Below are 18,118 nucleotides of genomic sequence, written 5' to 3'. Positions count from 1 at the left end.
TAGCCCCTTTGGGAGATCAGAGCCCTGTCTGCCTCCCAGCCATGGTCACTAGCCAGCCTCCCAGACTCTGCCTTCAGCGACCCCTCCCACAGCCTTTGTTCAGTTTCCCGGGCCAAGGTGTCACCTCGCCCCAGCCCCCTCCTGGGTTCTCACGTTACATGCTCAGGTATTCTCCTTCGGTCAGTCTCCCATCCCCCAATGCAGACTATCCTAGCCACACACCCCTGTCAGCATTCAAAGCCCACAGTAAGAACAGTCCCAGTTCGTCACAAGCAGCTTCTCTGTTAATAATGCAGCAAGGCATGGGGCTGTTTTCTGTAGAAGACATTTATTAAGTGAAAAGTGTCTCTGGTTTGGGGACAGGTTCTGACAACCCGATTCGTGCGGAATAGTGGCTTACTCCTTGAGTAGTCCCATTGATATCAGTATTCAAGGAGTCAGGTACGATGCAGTGTAAATATGCCTGGCAGAATCCAGCCCTGATTTATTAAGATTCTTGTGTAGCCCTGAAGGAAACAAGAAACATCACCATACAATTGCAGAAGAATGTTTAAGTTCCATATGTTAAATGCATTCAAATCTTTCTATCTCATCAGTCACTCTATGCTTAGTGGAGAAGCTGAGGCCCAGTTAATATTCTGTGTATTGGTCTATAAATAGATTGCAAATCATGTCCTTCTGTGTTGGAAAAGATTAAACGATACACTGCATTTGATATGACGATCTGTTGCTTTAATGGAGCCCAGGGTAAGAGAAGATTAAAAGAATCACAGAGGAGTGGAGGGGAATCTTTCATCTGTGGAAAGCAATGAAGAGACCAAAAAATAAGATAAAGGTCTGACTTTAAGTGGCTCTATCAAATTATATAGGAGTATAATGAGCTCTACACAATTTAATTTCCATATGCAGCTCGGCTACAGCTCCCCCAAAGCAATAAAGAATGAATATTTAAACCTGGCTCAAAAGCTGTTTTAATGTAAAGATTTGAGGTGTTCAGAGGAAAATTCCATTTTTTCCTAAGGAAAAGAGTTAGAACAACAGAAATGTGATTTGTAGGAAATACACTGTCCTCTCCATCACTTCATTATAACAGTGCTGCCTGCCTGTTGCAGCATCAAGCTGGATCTGGGACTGGCATGATAATAACTGGCTATTATTACATGGGACATTTGCTTTTTAAACAGTTATTATTCCTCTCAATGCATGTAACACTAGCAATTCATAACTTCGCAGTCCAGCTTGTTTCCAAGCTTCATTTAAGGTGTCATGTCAGCTTCTCAGCATCCTAAGTAGAACAGATAATCAGTGTGTGCACTCCACTGCAAATGCAGCAGCTTCCTTGAATTTCTTGGCTTCTTTCCTTATTATTTTTGCACCGTGCTCTATTTTCCAGCTGCAAAGGGAACATGACAACAATAGGTCAGATCCTCAGCTGAAGTTATTGGACCTATGCTGATTTACACTAGCTAAGGATCTGGCCCATTATTTTTCCAGAGCTCCATGTGTACTCTGGGCTCCAGCTAAGAAGTAGAAGAGAAGTCTTTGACAAATTTCTTTTTGGTTTCAATGTTAATGGTGGACCTGAATGTTGTTGTAGACTGAGGTCTCGTCTACACTACGAATTTAGGTCGACTTTAGCCACGTTAAATCGAATTAAGCCTGGACACGTTCACACGACGAAGCCCTTTCTTTCGACTTAAAAGGCCCTTTAAACCGGTTTCTTTACTCCACCTCCGACGAGGGGATTAGCGATAAAATCGGCCTTAGGGGGTCGGAATTGGGGTAGTGTGGACGGAATTCGACGTTATTGGCCTCCGGGAGCTATCCCACAGTGCTTCATTGTGACCGCTCTGGACAGCACTCTCAACTCAGATGCACTGGCCAGGTAGACAGGAAAAGCCCCGCGAACGTTTGAATTTCATTTCCTGTTTGCTCAGCGTGGAGAGCACAGGTGACCACGCAGAGCTCATCAGCACAGGTAACCGTGATGGAGTCCCAGGATCGCAAAAGAGCTCCAGCATGGACAGAACGGGAGGTACGGGATCTGCTCGCCATATGGGGAGATGAATCAGTGCTGGCCGAAGGCCGAAGCAGTAAACGAAATGGCAAAACATTAGAAAAGGTCTCCAAGGCCATGAAGGAAAGAGGCCATAACAGGGACGCACAGCAGGGCCGCGTAAAAATTAAGGAGCTAAGGCAAGCCTACCACAAAGCCAGAGAAGCAAACGGAAGGTCCGGGGCTGAGCCGCAAACATGCCGCTTCTACGCGGAGCTGCATGCCATTCTAGGGGGTGCAGCCACCACTACCCCAACCGTGTGCTATGACTCCCTCACTGGAGAAACACACAGGGAAGAGGGTTCGGAAGAGGAGGATGGAGGAAATGTAGATAGCTCACAGCCGCAAGGAAGCGGAGAAACCGGTTTCCCCAACAGCCAGGATATGTTTGTCACCCTGGACCTGTAACCAGTAACCCCCGAACTCACCGAAGACCCTGAGGGCACACAGGGGACCTCTGGTGAGTGTACCTTTGTAAATATTACACATGCTTTAAAAGCAAGCGTGTTTAATGATTAATGATTAATTTGCCCTGGCAATCGCTGCCAGTACAGCTACTGGAAAAGTCTGTTAACGTGTATGGGGATGGAGCAGAAATCCTCCAGGGACATCTCCAAAAAGCTCTCCTTCATGTACTCCCAAAGCCTTTGCAAAAGGTTTCTGGGGAGGGCTGCCTTATCCCGTCCGCCATGGTAGGACACTTTACCACGCCAGGCCAGTAGCACGTAGTCTGGAATCATTGCATAACAAAGCATGGCAGCGTATGGTCCCGGTGTTTGCTGGCATGCAGACAACATCCATTCCTGATCGCTCTTTGTTATCCTCAGGAGAGTGATATCATTCACGTTCACCTGGTTGAAATGGGGCAATTTTATTAAGGGGACATTCAGAGGTGCCCGTTCCTGCTCTGCTGAACAGAAATATTCCCCGCTGTTAGCCACGCGGTGGGAGGAGGGGTGAAGTGATCATCCCAGAGAATTGGGTGTGGGGGAGGGGAATTAGTTGGGTTTGTGCTGCATGTTAACCCTGAAACCGCAGCCCCTCCTTTTACATTGCAAACCCATTTTAAATGGCCAACCCAACAGGTGCTTGGTATGGGAAATGAGAGCACTACTGTTTGAAACCATTCCCACATGTTAAGAAGGTTAAAAAAGCCAAAAGACTGTGTCTTACCATGGCTGCCTGCAAGCTGAAATCTGTGGTCTGGCACTGCGTGAGTGATCTCTCACACCAAACCGGCAGGCCCTCAATATAAGAGGAAAAATGCGACCTTGTAACGAAAGCACATGTGCTGTGTAATGTGAACAGCAAAATTTAACGTGAAAGAGTGTACCCATTGTTCTCTAAAATGTGTCTTTTTTTAACCACCTCTCCCTTCTCCTCCACCAGCTGCAAATGTTTCTCCTTCACAGAGGCTAGTGAAGATTAGGAAGAGAAAGCGAAGGACACGTGATGACATGTTTACAGAACTACAGATGTCCTCCCACGCTGACAGAGCACAGCAGAATGCGTGGAGGCAGTCAATGACTGATTATAGAAAAGCCCAATATGAACGAGAGGAGAGGTGGCGGGCTGAATTGCGGGCTGAAGAGAGCAAGTGGCGGGCTGAAGAGGATAGGTGGCATCAGCTTGCTGACAGAAGGCAAGAGTCGATGCTCCGGCTGCTGGAGCATCAAACTGATATGCTCCAGCGTATGGTTGAGCTGCAGGAAAGGCAGCAGGAGCAGAGACCGCCGCTACAGCCCCTGTGTAACCAACAGCCCTCCTCCCCAAGTTCCATAGCCTCCTCACCCAGACGCCCAAGAACACGGTGGGGGGGCCTCCGGCCACCCAGTCACTCCACCCCAGATGATTGCCCTAGCATCAGAAGGCTGGCCTTCAATAAGAGTTAAAGTTTTAAACTGCAGTGTGTCCTTTTCCTTCCCTCCTCCCCCCCTCCCCATCCCGGGCTACCTTTGCAATTATCCCCCTAGTTGTGTGATGAATTAATAAAGAATGCATGAACGTGAAGTAACAATGACTTTATTGCCTCTGCAAGTGGTGCTCGCAGGGGGGAGGGTAGGGGAGGGTGGGGTGGTTGGTTTACAGGGAAGTAGAGTTAAGCGGGTGGGGGGGGGCGGAGGGTTCATCAAGGAGAAACAAACAGAAGTTTCACACCGTAGCCTGGGCAGTCACAAAACTCGTTTTCAAAGCTTCTCTGATGCGCACCGCGCCATGCTGTGCTCCTCTAACCGCCCTGGTGTCTGGCTGCGCGTAATCAGCGGCCAGGCGATTTGCCTCACCCTCCCACCCCGCCATAAATGTCTCCCCCTTACTCTCACAGATATTGTGGAGCGCACAGCAAGCAGCAATAACAATGGGGATATTCTTTTCGCTAAGGTCTGAGCGAGTCAGTAAGCTGCGCCAGCGCGCTTTTAAACGCCCAAATGCACATTCCACCACCATTCGGCACTTGCTCAGCCTGTAGTTGAACAGGTCCTGACTCCTGTCCAGGCTGCCTGTGTATTGCTTCATGAGCCATGGCATTAAGGGGTAGGCTGGGTCCCCAAGGATCACGATAGGCATTTCAACATCCCCAACGGTTATTTTCTGGTCTGGGAAGAAAGTCCCTTCCTCCAGCTTTCGAAACAGAGCAGACTGCCTGAAGACGCAAGCATCATGTACCCTTCCCGGCCAGCCCACGTTGATCTTGGTGAAACGTCCCTTGTGATCCACCAGGGCTTGCAGCAGCATTGAAAAGTACCCCTTGCGGTTTATGTACTCGGTGGCTTGGTGCTCCGGTGCCAAGATAGGGATATGGGTTCCGTCTATGGCCCCACCACAGTTTGGGAATCCCATTGCAGCAAAGCCATCCACTATGGCCTGCACGTTTCCCAGAGTCACTACCCTTGATATCACCAGGTCTCTCATTGCCCTGGCAACTTGGATCACAGCAGCCCCCACAGTAGATTTGCCCACTCCAAATTGATTCCCGACTGACCGGTAGCTGTCTGGCATTGCAAGCTTCCACAGGGCTATCGCCACTCGCTTCTCAACTGTGAGGGCTGCTCTCATCTTGGTATTCTGGCGCTTCAGGGCAGGGGAAAGCAAGTCACAAAGTTCCATGAAAGTGCCCTTACGCATGCGAAAGTTTCGCAGCCACTGGGAATCGTCCCACACCTGCAGCATGATGCGGTCCCACCAGTCTGTGCTTGTTTCCCGGGCCCAGAATCGGCGTTCCACGGCATCAACCTGCCCCAGGAACACCATGATTTCCACATTGCTGGGGCCTGTGCCTTGTGAGAGGTCTATGTCCATGTCCATTTCCTCATCACTCTCGTGGCCGCGCTGCAATCGCCTCCTCGGCTGGTCCCGGTTTTGCTTTGGCATGTCCTGGCTCTGCATATACTCCAGGACAATGTGTGTGGTGTTCATAGTGCTCATAATTGCCGCGGTGATCTGAGCGGGCTCCATGATCCCAGTGCTAGCTATGGCGTCTGGTCTGAAAAAAGGCGCGAAACTAGTATCTGACGGACCAGGGGAAGGAGGGAGGGAGGGAGGGGCGAGTGACGACATGGCGTACAGGTACAGGGAATTAAAATCAAGAAAGGTGGCTGTGCATCAGGGAGAAACACAAACAACTGTCACACAGAATGGCCCCCCCCAAAGATTGAACTCAAAAGCCTGGGTTTAGCAGGCCGTTGATTTGACGGAGGGAGGGGGGAAGCAAATGAATACAGAACAAATCTATTTTTTACATCTTAAGACGGCGGTGCAGCATGACTGATAGCCCTCGGCATCTTCTGGGTGCTTGGCAGCAAATACTGGGCGCTTGGCAGTAGCCTTCAGGCCTATTGCACGATCTGCTGCTCAGGGAAGACTCTGCTAATGTGCGATGATCCAACAGGGCGCTTGGCAGAAAATGGCATACTACGACTGATAGCCATCATCGTCATTGTGAAGGCAGCAGGATGGGGGACTGGGGGACATACGGAGTTCCAGCCACTGCTGGACTGAGCATGTCTGCCCAGGTGCCCATGATTGACAGCCACTGCTGTACGACGAGGACGGTTACCAGTCGTAATAAACCATCTACTGCCAAAAGGCAAAAGGCAAGGGCTGGTGCAATGCAGCCCTACGGCTGCCAGCCCCACGGCTGCCAGCACCCAGATCGCCGATGAAGGCTACCAGTCATGCTGCACCGTCTACCGCCAAAAGGCAGTTAGCTGCTGCTGCTGTGAAGAAATGCAGTCCCACGTCTGCCGGCACCCAGATGACATATGGTGACGGTGAGCTGAGCTGAGCGGGCTCCATGCTTGCCGTGGTATGTTGTCTGCACAGGTAACCCAGGTAAAATGGCGCGAATCTATTGTCTGCCGTTGCTGTGACGGAGGGGGAGGGGCCTGACGACATGTACCCAGAATCCCCCGCGACACTGTTTTGCATCATTCGGGCATTGGGATCTCAACCCAGAATTCCAATGGGCGGCGGAGACTGCGGGAACTGTGGGATAGCTACCCGTAGTGCAATGCTCCGGAAGTCGACGCTAGCCTCGGTACTGTGGACGCGGTCCGCTGACTAGAGCACTTAGAGCATTTTATGTGGGGACACACACAATCGGCTGTATACAACCGATTTCTATAAAACCGGCTTCTATTAATTCGACCTAATTTCGTAGTGTAGACATACCCTAAGGCCATTTTACGAACAGTTGAAGATACAAGAGGAATACAAGAAAGCACTTTCTTTCCATCTCCTGTTTACTCTGACACTATAGCTAGGGTGGCAAGAGCCACTGCTTTCTAAATCCCTAATCTGGTTTATTACATTTTTCCATATGCAAAGGGCAAGCATAGAATTTCTATCTAGAATGCAGATGCAAGCCTAAACTCTGCTCTTGAGAGCTGTGGAGCAGAACTATAGATCCTCAGTGTATACTGGAGAGGGGAATCTGGCCCTTACTGATGGCTTTCACATTGCACTGTGGAACTAGAAAACCAAACCATAAAAGCCTTCAATTGGTTATCTTTGATGGTGGCTTTCTTTCAGATACAAGAATTTAAAAAAAAAAATTGTTGTGCAAGTAGTGCAATGCAGTACTCACTAGAGTAGACACCAAGAGTGCTACAGATATTCGAACCATTCATTATTTAGAGGAAAAAATATGTAAGGCAGCTGTTAATTATCCAGTGTATTTGTATTTTCTGCCAAGAATGCTCTTAGTGTGGTTTTAACTGATAAAATTAGATGGGATGGCTAATGCTAATAACAGCTCCCAGCCCAGTAGGGAGGGAGCAGGAGTGGACGTAGGACTCTTACACACAAGACCTGACATCCTCTGCTTGTTTGGGATGGTTACAAAAGACACAACTGATGTGCCAATACTATAAAGAGATTTCTTTTAGACCTCAGGGTATTGTACCTCAAGCCATACTCTAAGAAGGAATGTATCTTCCAAATCAAGGGCACAGAAAATCTGGAGGGCCACAGGTATCTGGCAAGTAAGAAATGATGTCAGAGACTAATATCAGATAAACCCACAGTAAAATCACTCTCCCTTAGAAATATATGGAAATCAACAACAACAACAGATAGGTAGTTCCCAATCCTGCCATCCAGTACGAGTGTCTCTTGGCCTATAACACCTGTTCCTTGCACCTTGCCTAGACAGATTAGAGATGGAGTGTTGAGATAGATGACGAGATACTCTGCGCCTTGGGACAGGCTATACTTCAGGTCCTCTTACGATTCCATTACTGATCCCCAATGGACAGTGTAGGGAGGTGACTGCCAAGGTATTGCCATAATGTAGGGTTTGTCTATCTAGATATATCACCCTCATCACCATGACATATGAGCAGCCCACACACAATGTTTTAGGAAAGTCCAAGTGTCCTCCCTGTTCATTCTGTGCCGCTAGATTCTGCCACATTGCATCTTGAAACTGCAAAGGCTAGGGAGAGGATCCACACCTTTACTGACACCCGCCTTTCAGTCTCCTCACTGAGACAAATGCGGGCTAAGATAGCCAAATTAATGCTCTTAATGTGCAAATTGCTGTCATATGATTGTTATTATTTCAAATGAATTATCTTCCAGATTTGGTAATATGCACGTTGAGCTCCTGTGGTTTCCTAGCAACTCTTCCTACCACCTCCACTCTCACACACGCACCGGGGGCTGCTTTTTTCTTTTCTTTTCAGCTCTAACGGTGCCAAGACAATATTCAGAAATAGTGATCTCAGGCCCTGCCTTGCCCTTTGTGAGTCAATAGCGCAGGTAAGATTTGGAAGGAATGCACCCTTCCTAAAGGCATTAGCAGCAGATCAACCAAAATACACGGTCCTCCCCTTGTCTGTGCCTACTAGAGCCCTCCCTCACCAAAGGAGCAACCTGCAAGCGTGGGTCTGGGATGACATAGCCAAGCCCACCAGTCTTTAAAATAGGATATGACAAAAGCTGCACTTAAATGCAAACCTTAATCCCTAGGGCCCCGACCCTGAAGTCGTTGAGGTTCTGTGTGGATACAAGGGTCCATTTCAGAACAAGAGCCTAGACCTGTATGTCTGTGGGCTGGTGCACAGTGTTCTCAGGGGAAAGTCATTGCCCCTGGAATTCACTTCTCCACTTGGTCTGACAGAGCTCAAGTCTGTTGGCCTTCCAGGCACACAGCAAGGTCTTCCATTAACTCAGGGCTGCCTGTGGAGTGGGCAGCATGGGGAGGGTCATGGTGGGGTTGGGGAAGGTCCTTTTAGTGCATTTTGTTTGGTGCTGAGTATGTTTAAATCCTGGTCCATGCACCATGTCCATGCAATGGGGACAAAGCTGCCCCTGAGGGCCTGTTCTGGGTGCCTGGCTGGAACTGACTGTGCTCCAGCAACCACTAGCCAGTGCAATGGCTTGCCAGCTTGCATAGATTAGAGCAGCCATGAGGCTTCTCGGACTTGCCCCCATCTCCGGGTCTGACATCGAGCTCAGCTGGATGTCAGAGTCAGGGCATTTACATTTCCTGGATGCTCATGTGCCTGGTGAGACACTAAAAGGAACAAGGCTGGGTTTTATTGTAAATTTCGGGCAGGAGGGAGCAACCTGGACATCACCCAATGATGGAGACTGTAGGGCTGCCCAGAGCTGTGTGAAGATGGGCAATGGTTCACATGAGCATTTTAGGAGTTTGTTCACATGAATTTTGCACCCTTTGGACTTTGCTTTGAGTTTCAGGGTTGACCGAACCCACCAGATCAACCTGCAATGGCCCATTTCACCTAATTCCATGTGAGAGCACCAAGTGCGTCCTGGTTTCTATCCCGAACCATGAATCACAATCAGTGCTCAGTCCCAGTTTGCCTAAATGAAAACACAGCCGAGTGATGTCAGTGGGGTTGCAGTACATCAGTACAGAATTTGGCCGCAAGTGACAACGGGGTGAAATTCACTCCCGTGCACAGGGTCAGTACAGGGTCTTTGCCAAGCCCTTGGTCACGCTCCATCATGCTCGGTCATCCACATCCTGCTCACCCCTAAGAAATGTAGGGCTTATATGGAATATAAGTGATGGATAGGCCTTTTGCCTCTGCACAGAGGTGAATTTCACCCCATACACATACATAAATATAGGCACACAAAAGCACATCAACCTCCATGACTGTCCTTCGTGATCTACTCTTGGACACCACTTCCTTCCCTCACTCTCAGACTACAAAAATAGGTTTAAATCACCACTTTCCCAGCAATGTTTTATACCCATCTTTTAAATAACAACATCTGTTCCAAACTCTGAAAGCCATGGGGCTTAATTATTTAGTTAGCTTGTGGCCCTGTTTCAGGGAGGAAGAGCGAACAGATTCTCAGAGACGAACCATCCCCAGTCCATGTGGAGTACAGCTATTAATATTTGATCTCCTGCTAGCCTGGAGGCAAAGGGAATAATGTTCATCACAGGAGCCTAAGACTGAATCCACTATAACAAATAACTGAACTGATAATGATAGCGACAGAAGATGCTGGTGGAACCTTTTGTGCTGTAGCTACGAAGAAACTGTTGGGGACTCTTGAACTTCCTGCAGTAAAGGAACTGACATTTTGTCAAGAGCACAGAGGAAATACATCCTCTGTAATCATCATCAATTTAAAGACAGAGATCAATGGGCCAAACTACTCCTGGTGCAGTTCAAGGGAGGGATGCACTAGATCCATTGTGAAAGGTGAAGAAAATGTACGAAGAGGTGTGCAGGTTTACTGTATGTGAAATAACTGTGTGGAATGCAGATGAAATGACTCAGTAGAACATGACTGGCCCAGTGACCCAGTGCAATGACTCAGCAGTTGCAATAGCCACCTGAACATGCCTGCCAGATGTCTAGGAAGAGAGGTTTATTGCATTTCCAAGTTGTGTGGAACCATTGCTCTCAGTAACGCTTACCCCCAAATCAAATTCAGATTTGCCCTGAGGCAACTGTGGTAGCATCATCAAGAAGCGTGTTTCAGCACAGTGTTTGCTGGTCAGCAGCTACTCTGTTTTCCTGGCTTCTCTCTTTCCCAAGTCAGACAATTCCTGCAAAGACGTCTACAGCTGTGCAGCTGTCATGGTTACAGTCATTAACATTATTAACAGGACAGGAAAGGGGTGTGGGGAGGAGAAAAAAATGAGGAAAGAGGGGACATCATAGACTTTAAGGTCAGAAGGGACCATCATGATCATCTAGTCTGACCTCCTGCGTGCTGCAGGCCACAGAACCTCACCCACACACTCTTTGTCATTTTTAAATGCTCTGATGGTGTCAGATCTCACACATTGTGAACTAAGCTGCTGCCAGTACCTAGGGCCTGCCTTAGAACACGGGGTGGAATCCACCATCCATCTAAGTTAATGGCAGTTTTATCATTGATTTCAGTGGATCCAGGATTTCACCCGGCAACTCTGAGCCTTAGTGTTAAAAATGGGTGTTGGGAGCCAAAGAAATCTGGCCAAGATTTAGAAAGACGACTCTTGGTTTTGGGTACCTCAATTTTTGGGTGCTCAAATGGGCTCGTGCTGAACACCCACCCTCTGAAAACAAGGTGTGTCAAGGTGGGGCTCAAAATCACTAATCACTTTTGAATCTCCTGGCCTCTGTCTCCTAACTGAAGTTGCAGAATAGTGCCCAGAACATGCCTGGGAAATTGTTTGTGTGCACGAATTAAAGTGCATTAGGTTAAGCAAATCTTTCAAATCCAGAGTGCTTAAGTCACTCGTGCATATATGGTAATACACTTTCTGGAATCATTATGCACTATAGACCCATCATGGCTTTGCTCTTGCTCTTGCTCCACTGTGTCCATTAACCACCACTAATTAGAAAAGAAAACCTAGCATTCTGTACTATTTAAAAGATTATGCAGTATTTTAAAACACAACCTAATATAATTTTTTACAGTGGTAATTATTTCATGTATCTACCTTTAATGGAGCTTGGGAAATAAATACTGAATTAACAATAAATTTTAAAAAAGCAAAGCACTTCACAGAGAAGGAGGCAGTATTTGAACAGACAAATTATAAAGAGTTAAAAACCGTTTGATCACTTAAGGATAGAAGCTAACTGAGCCTTTATATGCTTACATTAGTCTATACTACTTTTCTATAATTTAGTTCAGTCCTCTAACTAGAAGTTATGGGGTCTGTAGATAAGACCGGGCCAGGCAGGGTTAACTAATTATAAGAAACCAAACATTAGATAAATAGATTTTTTCCCTTCTTTCCGAATAGCGTATTTGTTGCGGCAGAGAGATTTCTGTCTATCTAGGAGGGCATATATTTTTCTGGAGAAAATTATTCTCCTGTTACCATATATCCAAGTTAACAAACACACACTGCTGCTGGAGGAGGAGAGAAGGAACAAACAAGGTGTTTTTTACAGTCTCCATGGAGAGAATAAGATAGATAGATAGATAGATAGATAGATAGATAGATCCAATTATTAATCTATGCCAATCAGCTCATAGGTGGGGCAAGTTAATGATCTGCCCTATACTATATCCTTCTTGTCTCCTATTATTAACCATTTGTATCGTAGTTACACCTACAGTCCTCCACCATATCAGGGCCTTATTGTGCTAGGTGCTGCACAAACATATAGTAAATGACTCTCTGTGCCACAAAGTGTTTACAGGCTAGACGATAAGGCATCACAGAGGGATTTCACATGCAAGCAAGTGGGAGAAATGAGGCATAGATGAGTTGTGTGCACAATCTGTACCAACTATTGAAATCTCTCGCTTTCTCTGTTAAACCACACATCTGAGTTTCACATGATAAGCTATATATCTATACACACAGGTAACACAATCCTCCCATGTCGGAGACAAGAAACATGTAAGAGGTGGGTATCTCCAGTTGGACGCCCAAAATATGGAGAAACCCCAAAATATCACTAAGCCTGTTTGAGTAGGTAGCCCCCTACTCTTTAAGGGGAGGCCATTGATGGGTTGTGAGAGGTCAGCTCTGGTAATGTCTTGAGTCCTCAGATTTCCTTAATCTCCATCATTTGAGTTTTAAAACTGGGTTGCAGGTAGGAAGTGCAAAAGGCTGTGCTGGCTGCTGATCTTCTCCTAGCCATAAATTCCTTGTATTTTCGTCTCTCTGATTTTTCAGCTTCCATGAAAACTTTGTATTTTCTTTCCCCTTATTTTAGTAGAGGTGGAACAGTTGGCTTGGTGTGTAAAAGTAAAAATATGTCAATAAATCTTGCTTCTCTTTACAGAAAGCCCGGCTTGCACGGATACGAGTGGCCAAAACAGGCAGTTCCAGTGCTTATCTTCACAGCAAACGCAACGGCCTGCTGAACGCAGCCTTGGAGCTGACGGTACGTGCCGAGAAAATAATCCCTTTCACAGTGGAGTCTGAAAAGTTCTCCATCCCAATCAAACCCCGTTTTGGTTGTTCCTCTCCACCACAAAGACACACCTAATTGCTTGTTATTCAGTGTGACAGCTTCACATGTTGAGTTGTGCTACGCTATAATTACACTACAATTTACTGTGTATGCTATATGTAGAGACAGCTGGAATTCAGCTGCAAAATTGGAGAGGGAGGGAGGGACTTTCTGGGGCTCTTTCTTGAGCTAGGAAAGAGTCCATCTTTCTAATGATGACAAAGAGCATTAATGGACCAGATCCTCAGATGGTGTGAGCTAGCATAGCTCCGTTGGAGCAGTCCCCATTTATATGAGGTGAGGATCTGGCCCTACCATACATTTCTGTCATCTTTAATAAGGAGTTGCTTGTTTCCAAATCTCTATATATTCATAAGTGTGCAAAGCCTTATTACAAAGTGCCATACTGTACACAAAGAGCTCATACCTTGCTAATTTCTACTTTACTAATCCATAGACTGGATGACGCACAACCCAACGCCTGGGCATGCACAAACTCGAGCACACACACAAAATGGACTCACTCTCACCCCATTTCTCAAAGAGACAGCCCTGTAGTGAGTTTTCATATTGCAATCCACCAGCTTCAATAATTTAACGAAATATTCTGCTGATCACTCACCAGCATGCTCTGATATATCACAAGCCATTCATACCCACAGCTGCCCCCCTCTCCCCCCAAAAATGGACAAGATTTCTGGTAATGCATTATTCTTGATTATCTACACACAAAAAATGTGTTCCCCAGGGGCTTGACTCTGCAAGGGGCCAGCTGCTGTCAGCACCTTTTGCCCTTGACATGAGTTGAGGTGCTTGACCTTTCAGCTCAGCCCTGAACCACGGGTGGCTTGAAAGCCACACCGTGCCAGGACTGGTCCTGGGAAGCAGTGTGATTCAGAGATACCTCTTTGGGGCACGATTCCTTCATACTTCCTCCTCACTCTGGTGGTGGGGCTAGTGATTTGCTGCTGGCACGACAGCTGACTAGTGGGACACAGAGCCTACTCCCCCTCACCCCCCAGCTCTTGGGCAGAGGGCACTAAGGAAGTCAGCCACACCTGTTTACTCCTGCTCCCCAACTCTAGCTCACCTGTACAGGGTATAAATGGGATTCCAACTGCCCTGCACGGTATGCAGTCCAAGTCACAGTCTAGCCTAGGTTCTGTCTTTTACTCTCTCACTAATGGTTCTCTTGGTCAGGGTGTATCAGCAAGGATCTGCTGTCTCTGGGAAATCACATATGGTATTTATTCTCGCACTGTGACACGCTAAATACACCAGGAAATGGCCTTCAAACTGACACACACACACACACACATTATTTCACTCCTCCAGTGTTGGCAATACTTGTGATTTTACTGCGTATCTTGCAATTCGATGTTTTTGTTAAAGCCCCAGCTCCTGGAGTCAAGTGAATACATCAGAATCTGTTTCTTTTTAAAAAAAATAAGCTTCTAACCCTCCTGGTTGCAAAGAAAAGCTAGGAAACATGAACACTAAAGACTCAAAAGCTAGTAGGCAAATAAAAAGAACCAAACATTTATTATTTCCAAAAATCTCATAATTTTTAAGCCTATCTCATGATTTTAGAACACTTGAGTTTGGCAATGCTGTTCTTCTGTAGCTACGTTACCATCAGGAGGAGCTTATGAGTAGAAAAAGCCAGCACTTGCAGAGTTGGTGAGCCACTAGCATGAGATCAGGGAACTGTGGAGGGATTCCTGGAAGCATTAGCCCTGAAATTATTACAGGCTCACAATTACTGGATTGCAGGAATGAGGACCCAAAGACTGTCCAGCAGGAGAGGAAAATGTATCACAGCTCCTGTTCTGTGCAGCTCGGTGGTTTTATTTTTAATAGCAAGGTATCTGGAGGCTAGTATTAGCTATTCATGAGAAAGGAAAGTTTTAAGTGCGTCAGATTGCTCGGCAGAATCAGTGGAAATGAGAGAAGGTTGCTACATTAAAACCTGCTCAAGACCTGAGCAGGAATTAACACATTTTGTGGGTTTAATTTCAAATAAATCAGTCCTCGGTGCACATGGGGAACAGAAATTGCATAATTGAGCCTTGAGAGCTGCCTAATGCTTGTTCACGCATCCATACTCTGGACCTAATCCTACAAACACTTGTAGCACTCTGCCTGGTGCTGCTTCATGAGTGAATGTTTGCAGGTATAAACCCTTCACTTGTACTCAGTTCTTGCCAAGTCAGATGGAACACTTGCCACTGTAAAAGTGGAGCCAGGGCTTCAAGATTTGGCCTACAATGTCTCTCTCTGCGTTGCTCATTGGGGTCTGATCCAACTGCCATTTGAGTTGAGTGGGGGCTGGATCACGGACATAGGAATCACCATGCCCTTTAGGCTGGGCACATGCTATGCAGCCCCTTAATTCTGCGGGTAGCCCCACTGGTTTCAGTGAGATTACTTCCAGAGGAAGGATGTTACTCAAGGGGAGTAAGGGATGAAGACTCTGGCCCTCAGCTGCCATGATGTCTTTTCAAACTGATTCCAAAGAGGCACATTGCATCAGACACTAGACTGGGATGCACAAGAGCTGGGCTCTGTCACTGACTCGGTGTCATTTCATTTCCCCTCCTCTAAAATAGGGACAACAATGATATTTACCACCCTTTGTATATGGCACTGAGATCTCTGGATGAAAATGGCTCTAGAAGCACTAAGCAAATCTGAGAGCTAAGTTCTCATTTTCCACGTTTGTCAAAACCCAACCTAGCCGAATGGGAGTTTTGCCACCTCAGCCTAGTGACCGTCCATGTCGGAATCCAATTCACCACTCATGAGCCTTCGGTTCAATGGCAGGCAGTTTCTCTCATACTCTGCAAAGGGTCCCCAGCCTCTAATGCCAGTGAGGCCTTCTGAAAAGGAGCATTAAACCGTCTCAGCTGGTTGCATTCTTTTTTAGCACATACTGTAAATAGAGTTTGCCAATCAAACCGTGAAACCTTTGAAGGAGGTACAGAATGGTTACGACTTGGCCCAGGACTCGGAGAACTAGCTCAGATGAGTTAATAAGATTCTGTTATTTCATCAGGAGGCAACATGCACTGTTGCACTGAAAATTTAAATCATGCCTTGGGTTTTGCTGGTCTTTTAATTGTACTATTTAAAAATGCCATGGCAGCTCAGCACAGATGTGTGGCTCTCACTTGATTTTCCAGCCTGTCTTGCCAACGTGAATCCCATCACTTCTCTTTCAACGAAGCCATTCTGCCAGGCAGCTCACAGAATGGCTGCTGGGACACAGATGCAAAAGTCCAGAACATATTAGCCTGAGAGCAATAATTGGCTGGTAGGTTCGTTTCTGGCTTTTGCCCAAAATGAGTTAGGAAAGGGGTCTTTTTTTTTTTTGGCTTTGTGGCTACTGCAGATGTTGTGACAACTGTGAGGGACAGTGGCAGAATCTGCCCAGTGATTTGCCAGTCTCAGATTATTTTAAAATGTACAGAAGAAAGGAAGCTCTCTTTTGTAGTTGCCGTGTTAGATAATATTTTGGTTCCTGCTACTGGATGTACCCTCATGGGCAAATGAACATTAATTACATAGTAGCTACACTTGGTTATATATCCTATTCTTGAAGCAAGCCCAAAACTTGCGTCAACATTAATGGGACTTTCATGTGTATATCTAGTGACAAGACTGCCTTAGGGTTAGCAATAATTCCAAGTGTAATTACTATGTAGTCCTTATTAGCAATTAGCATGAAATTTTCATTGTTTACTACTATGTAATCAATATATAATATATATAAACAGTTTGAGATAAGCCAGAATGGAAGCATTAGGACTTATGGGTCCCAAAATACTTTTTCTGGAGTCCTGAGAGGTTATCCAAGGAAATAACTACCACAGATAACATTCTGACTGAATGGTCAGCATCCAGGGGGCTTTGGGGCATGCAGGAACATGGGTCTGATTCTCCTCTCACACCAGTGGAGTTACTCCTGATTTATGCCAGCTTATGTGTGGGGAGAATCAAGCCATGTGTCTTCAGCTTAGAGCTTGGCAGTGTAAAGAGCAGAAGAGGAGGAGGAGGGATGATCAAAGGAGAGCAGTGTGGAGAGAATATTCATTCCCGAAAGGTGGCACCGACTTTCCCTTCAGTGAAACGTGGGTTTGTGGCATTGTGTATTTGCCATGCAGACGCTGAATAGGCAGGTTTTCTATCCTTTCATTTATGGAAGCAAGTGATGCAGTGTTAATAGATGGAATGTTAGACATGTTCAAGTATTGATGGGCATGTACCTTGTAGTGGCTGCAGCCTACACAGCATACATGAGCCTTAATCTCCTCTTGCCACTAACACCTTACAGCTGCGCCGCTGTAAGATCGCTTGTGTAGCCACCCTATGCTGACGGGAGAGAGCTCTCCTGCCAACGTAGCACTGTCCACACCGGTGCTTATGTCAGTGTGATTTACATCGCTCAGGTGGGTGTTTTTTCACACCCCTGCATGACGTAAGTTATACCAACAAAAGTGGTCGGGTAGACATGATTCACTTCTTGTTGAAATGATAGAAGGTCTGCGTTTTGAAACAAGACTGTTTTGAGATCTGTCCCTTCTTACAACCAAGAACTCTCTGCAGCCACAATATTGATAAAGGGCAGAATCACCCGCATGGAAAGAGTACAATTAGCTTCTGTGCCAGTCCCTCTGTAGTCAAATCTGTCCAACTTTGTTCGCTGAAATGCCAAGCATAAGAGATAAGACAACTCACGGAGTTCTTCAGATTTGTGAAGCTGGATGCCACATTCAGGAAGCAAGTCTTCCCCAAGGCCACCAGCAGCTCAGTGTGTGTCTTTCAAGTGCAAACTGGGGATGGTGGCTGGCATCATTTTCCCAGAACCTTGCAGAGGTAGGATCCCAGATCAAATTCTAAACACTCCCTTGGGCTTTTCATTACAGACAGATTTTTCTTCTAATGAACCCAGATTGCTTTTGCATGGAGCAACGCAGGTCTCATTCTCTACTGGAATGTGCTCCTGGATAGAACAGCCACTGCCAGGCATTTGTGTGCTCAGACTGTCTATATGCATTTGTTGCTGCAGCTGTTATTATCTTCTGTTTCCCCACTCTTTTTTGCATGCTGAGATGTGCCAGAAATTTGCAGTGTCTGTTTCTGAATGTACTGAGCTGGAGGAAAAGCAGGA

The 18,118-nt window shown here is 46.4% G+C and overlaps 1 protein-coding gene across 2 annotated transcripts in view; it reads left to right on the top strand.

The window, feature by feature from the left end:
* KCND3 (potassium voltage-gated channel subfamily D member 3) overlaps positions 1 to 18,118 on the top strand; it is a 240,583-nt gene that overhangs the window by 207,142 nt on the left and 15,323 nt on the right. For both annotated transcript variants that reach the window (XM_065403281.1, XM_065403280.1), the window contains exon 3: positions 12,778 to 12,879. In XM_065403281.1, the coding sequence (XP_065259353.1) occupies positions 12,778 to 12,879 (102 nt within the window). The remainder of the gene's footprint in view (positions 1 to 12,777; positions 12,880 to 18,118) is intronic.

The sequence above is a fragment of the Emys orbicularis genome, chromosome 4, assembly GCF_028017835.1.
Source record: "Emys orbicularis isolate rEmyOrb1 chromosome 4, rEmyOrb1.hap1, whole genome shotgun sequence".
In the NCBI taxonomy this organism is placed as follows: Eukaryota; Metazoa; Chordata; order Testudines; family Emydidae; genus Emys; species Emys orbicularis.
This window is presented reverse-complemented; position numbering and strand designations above follow the sequence as displayed.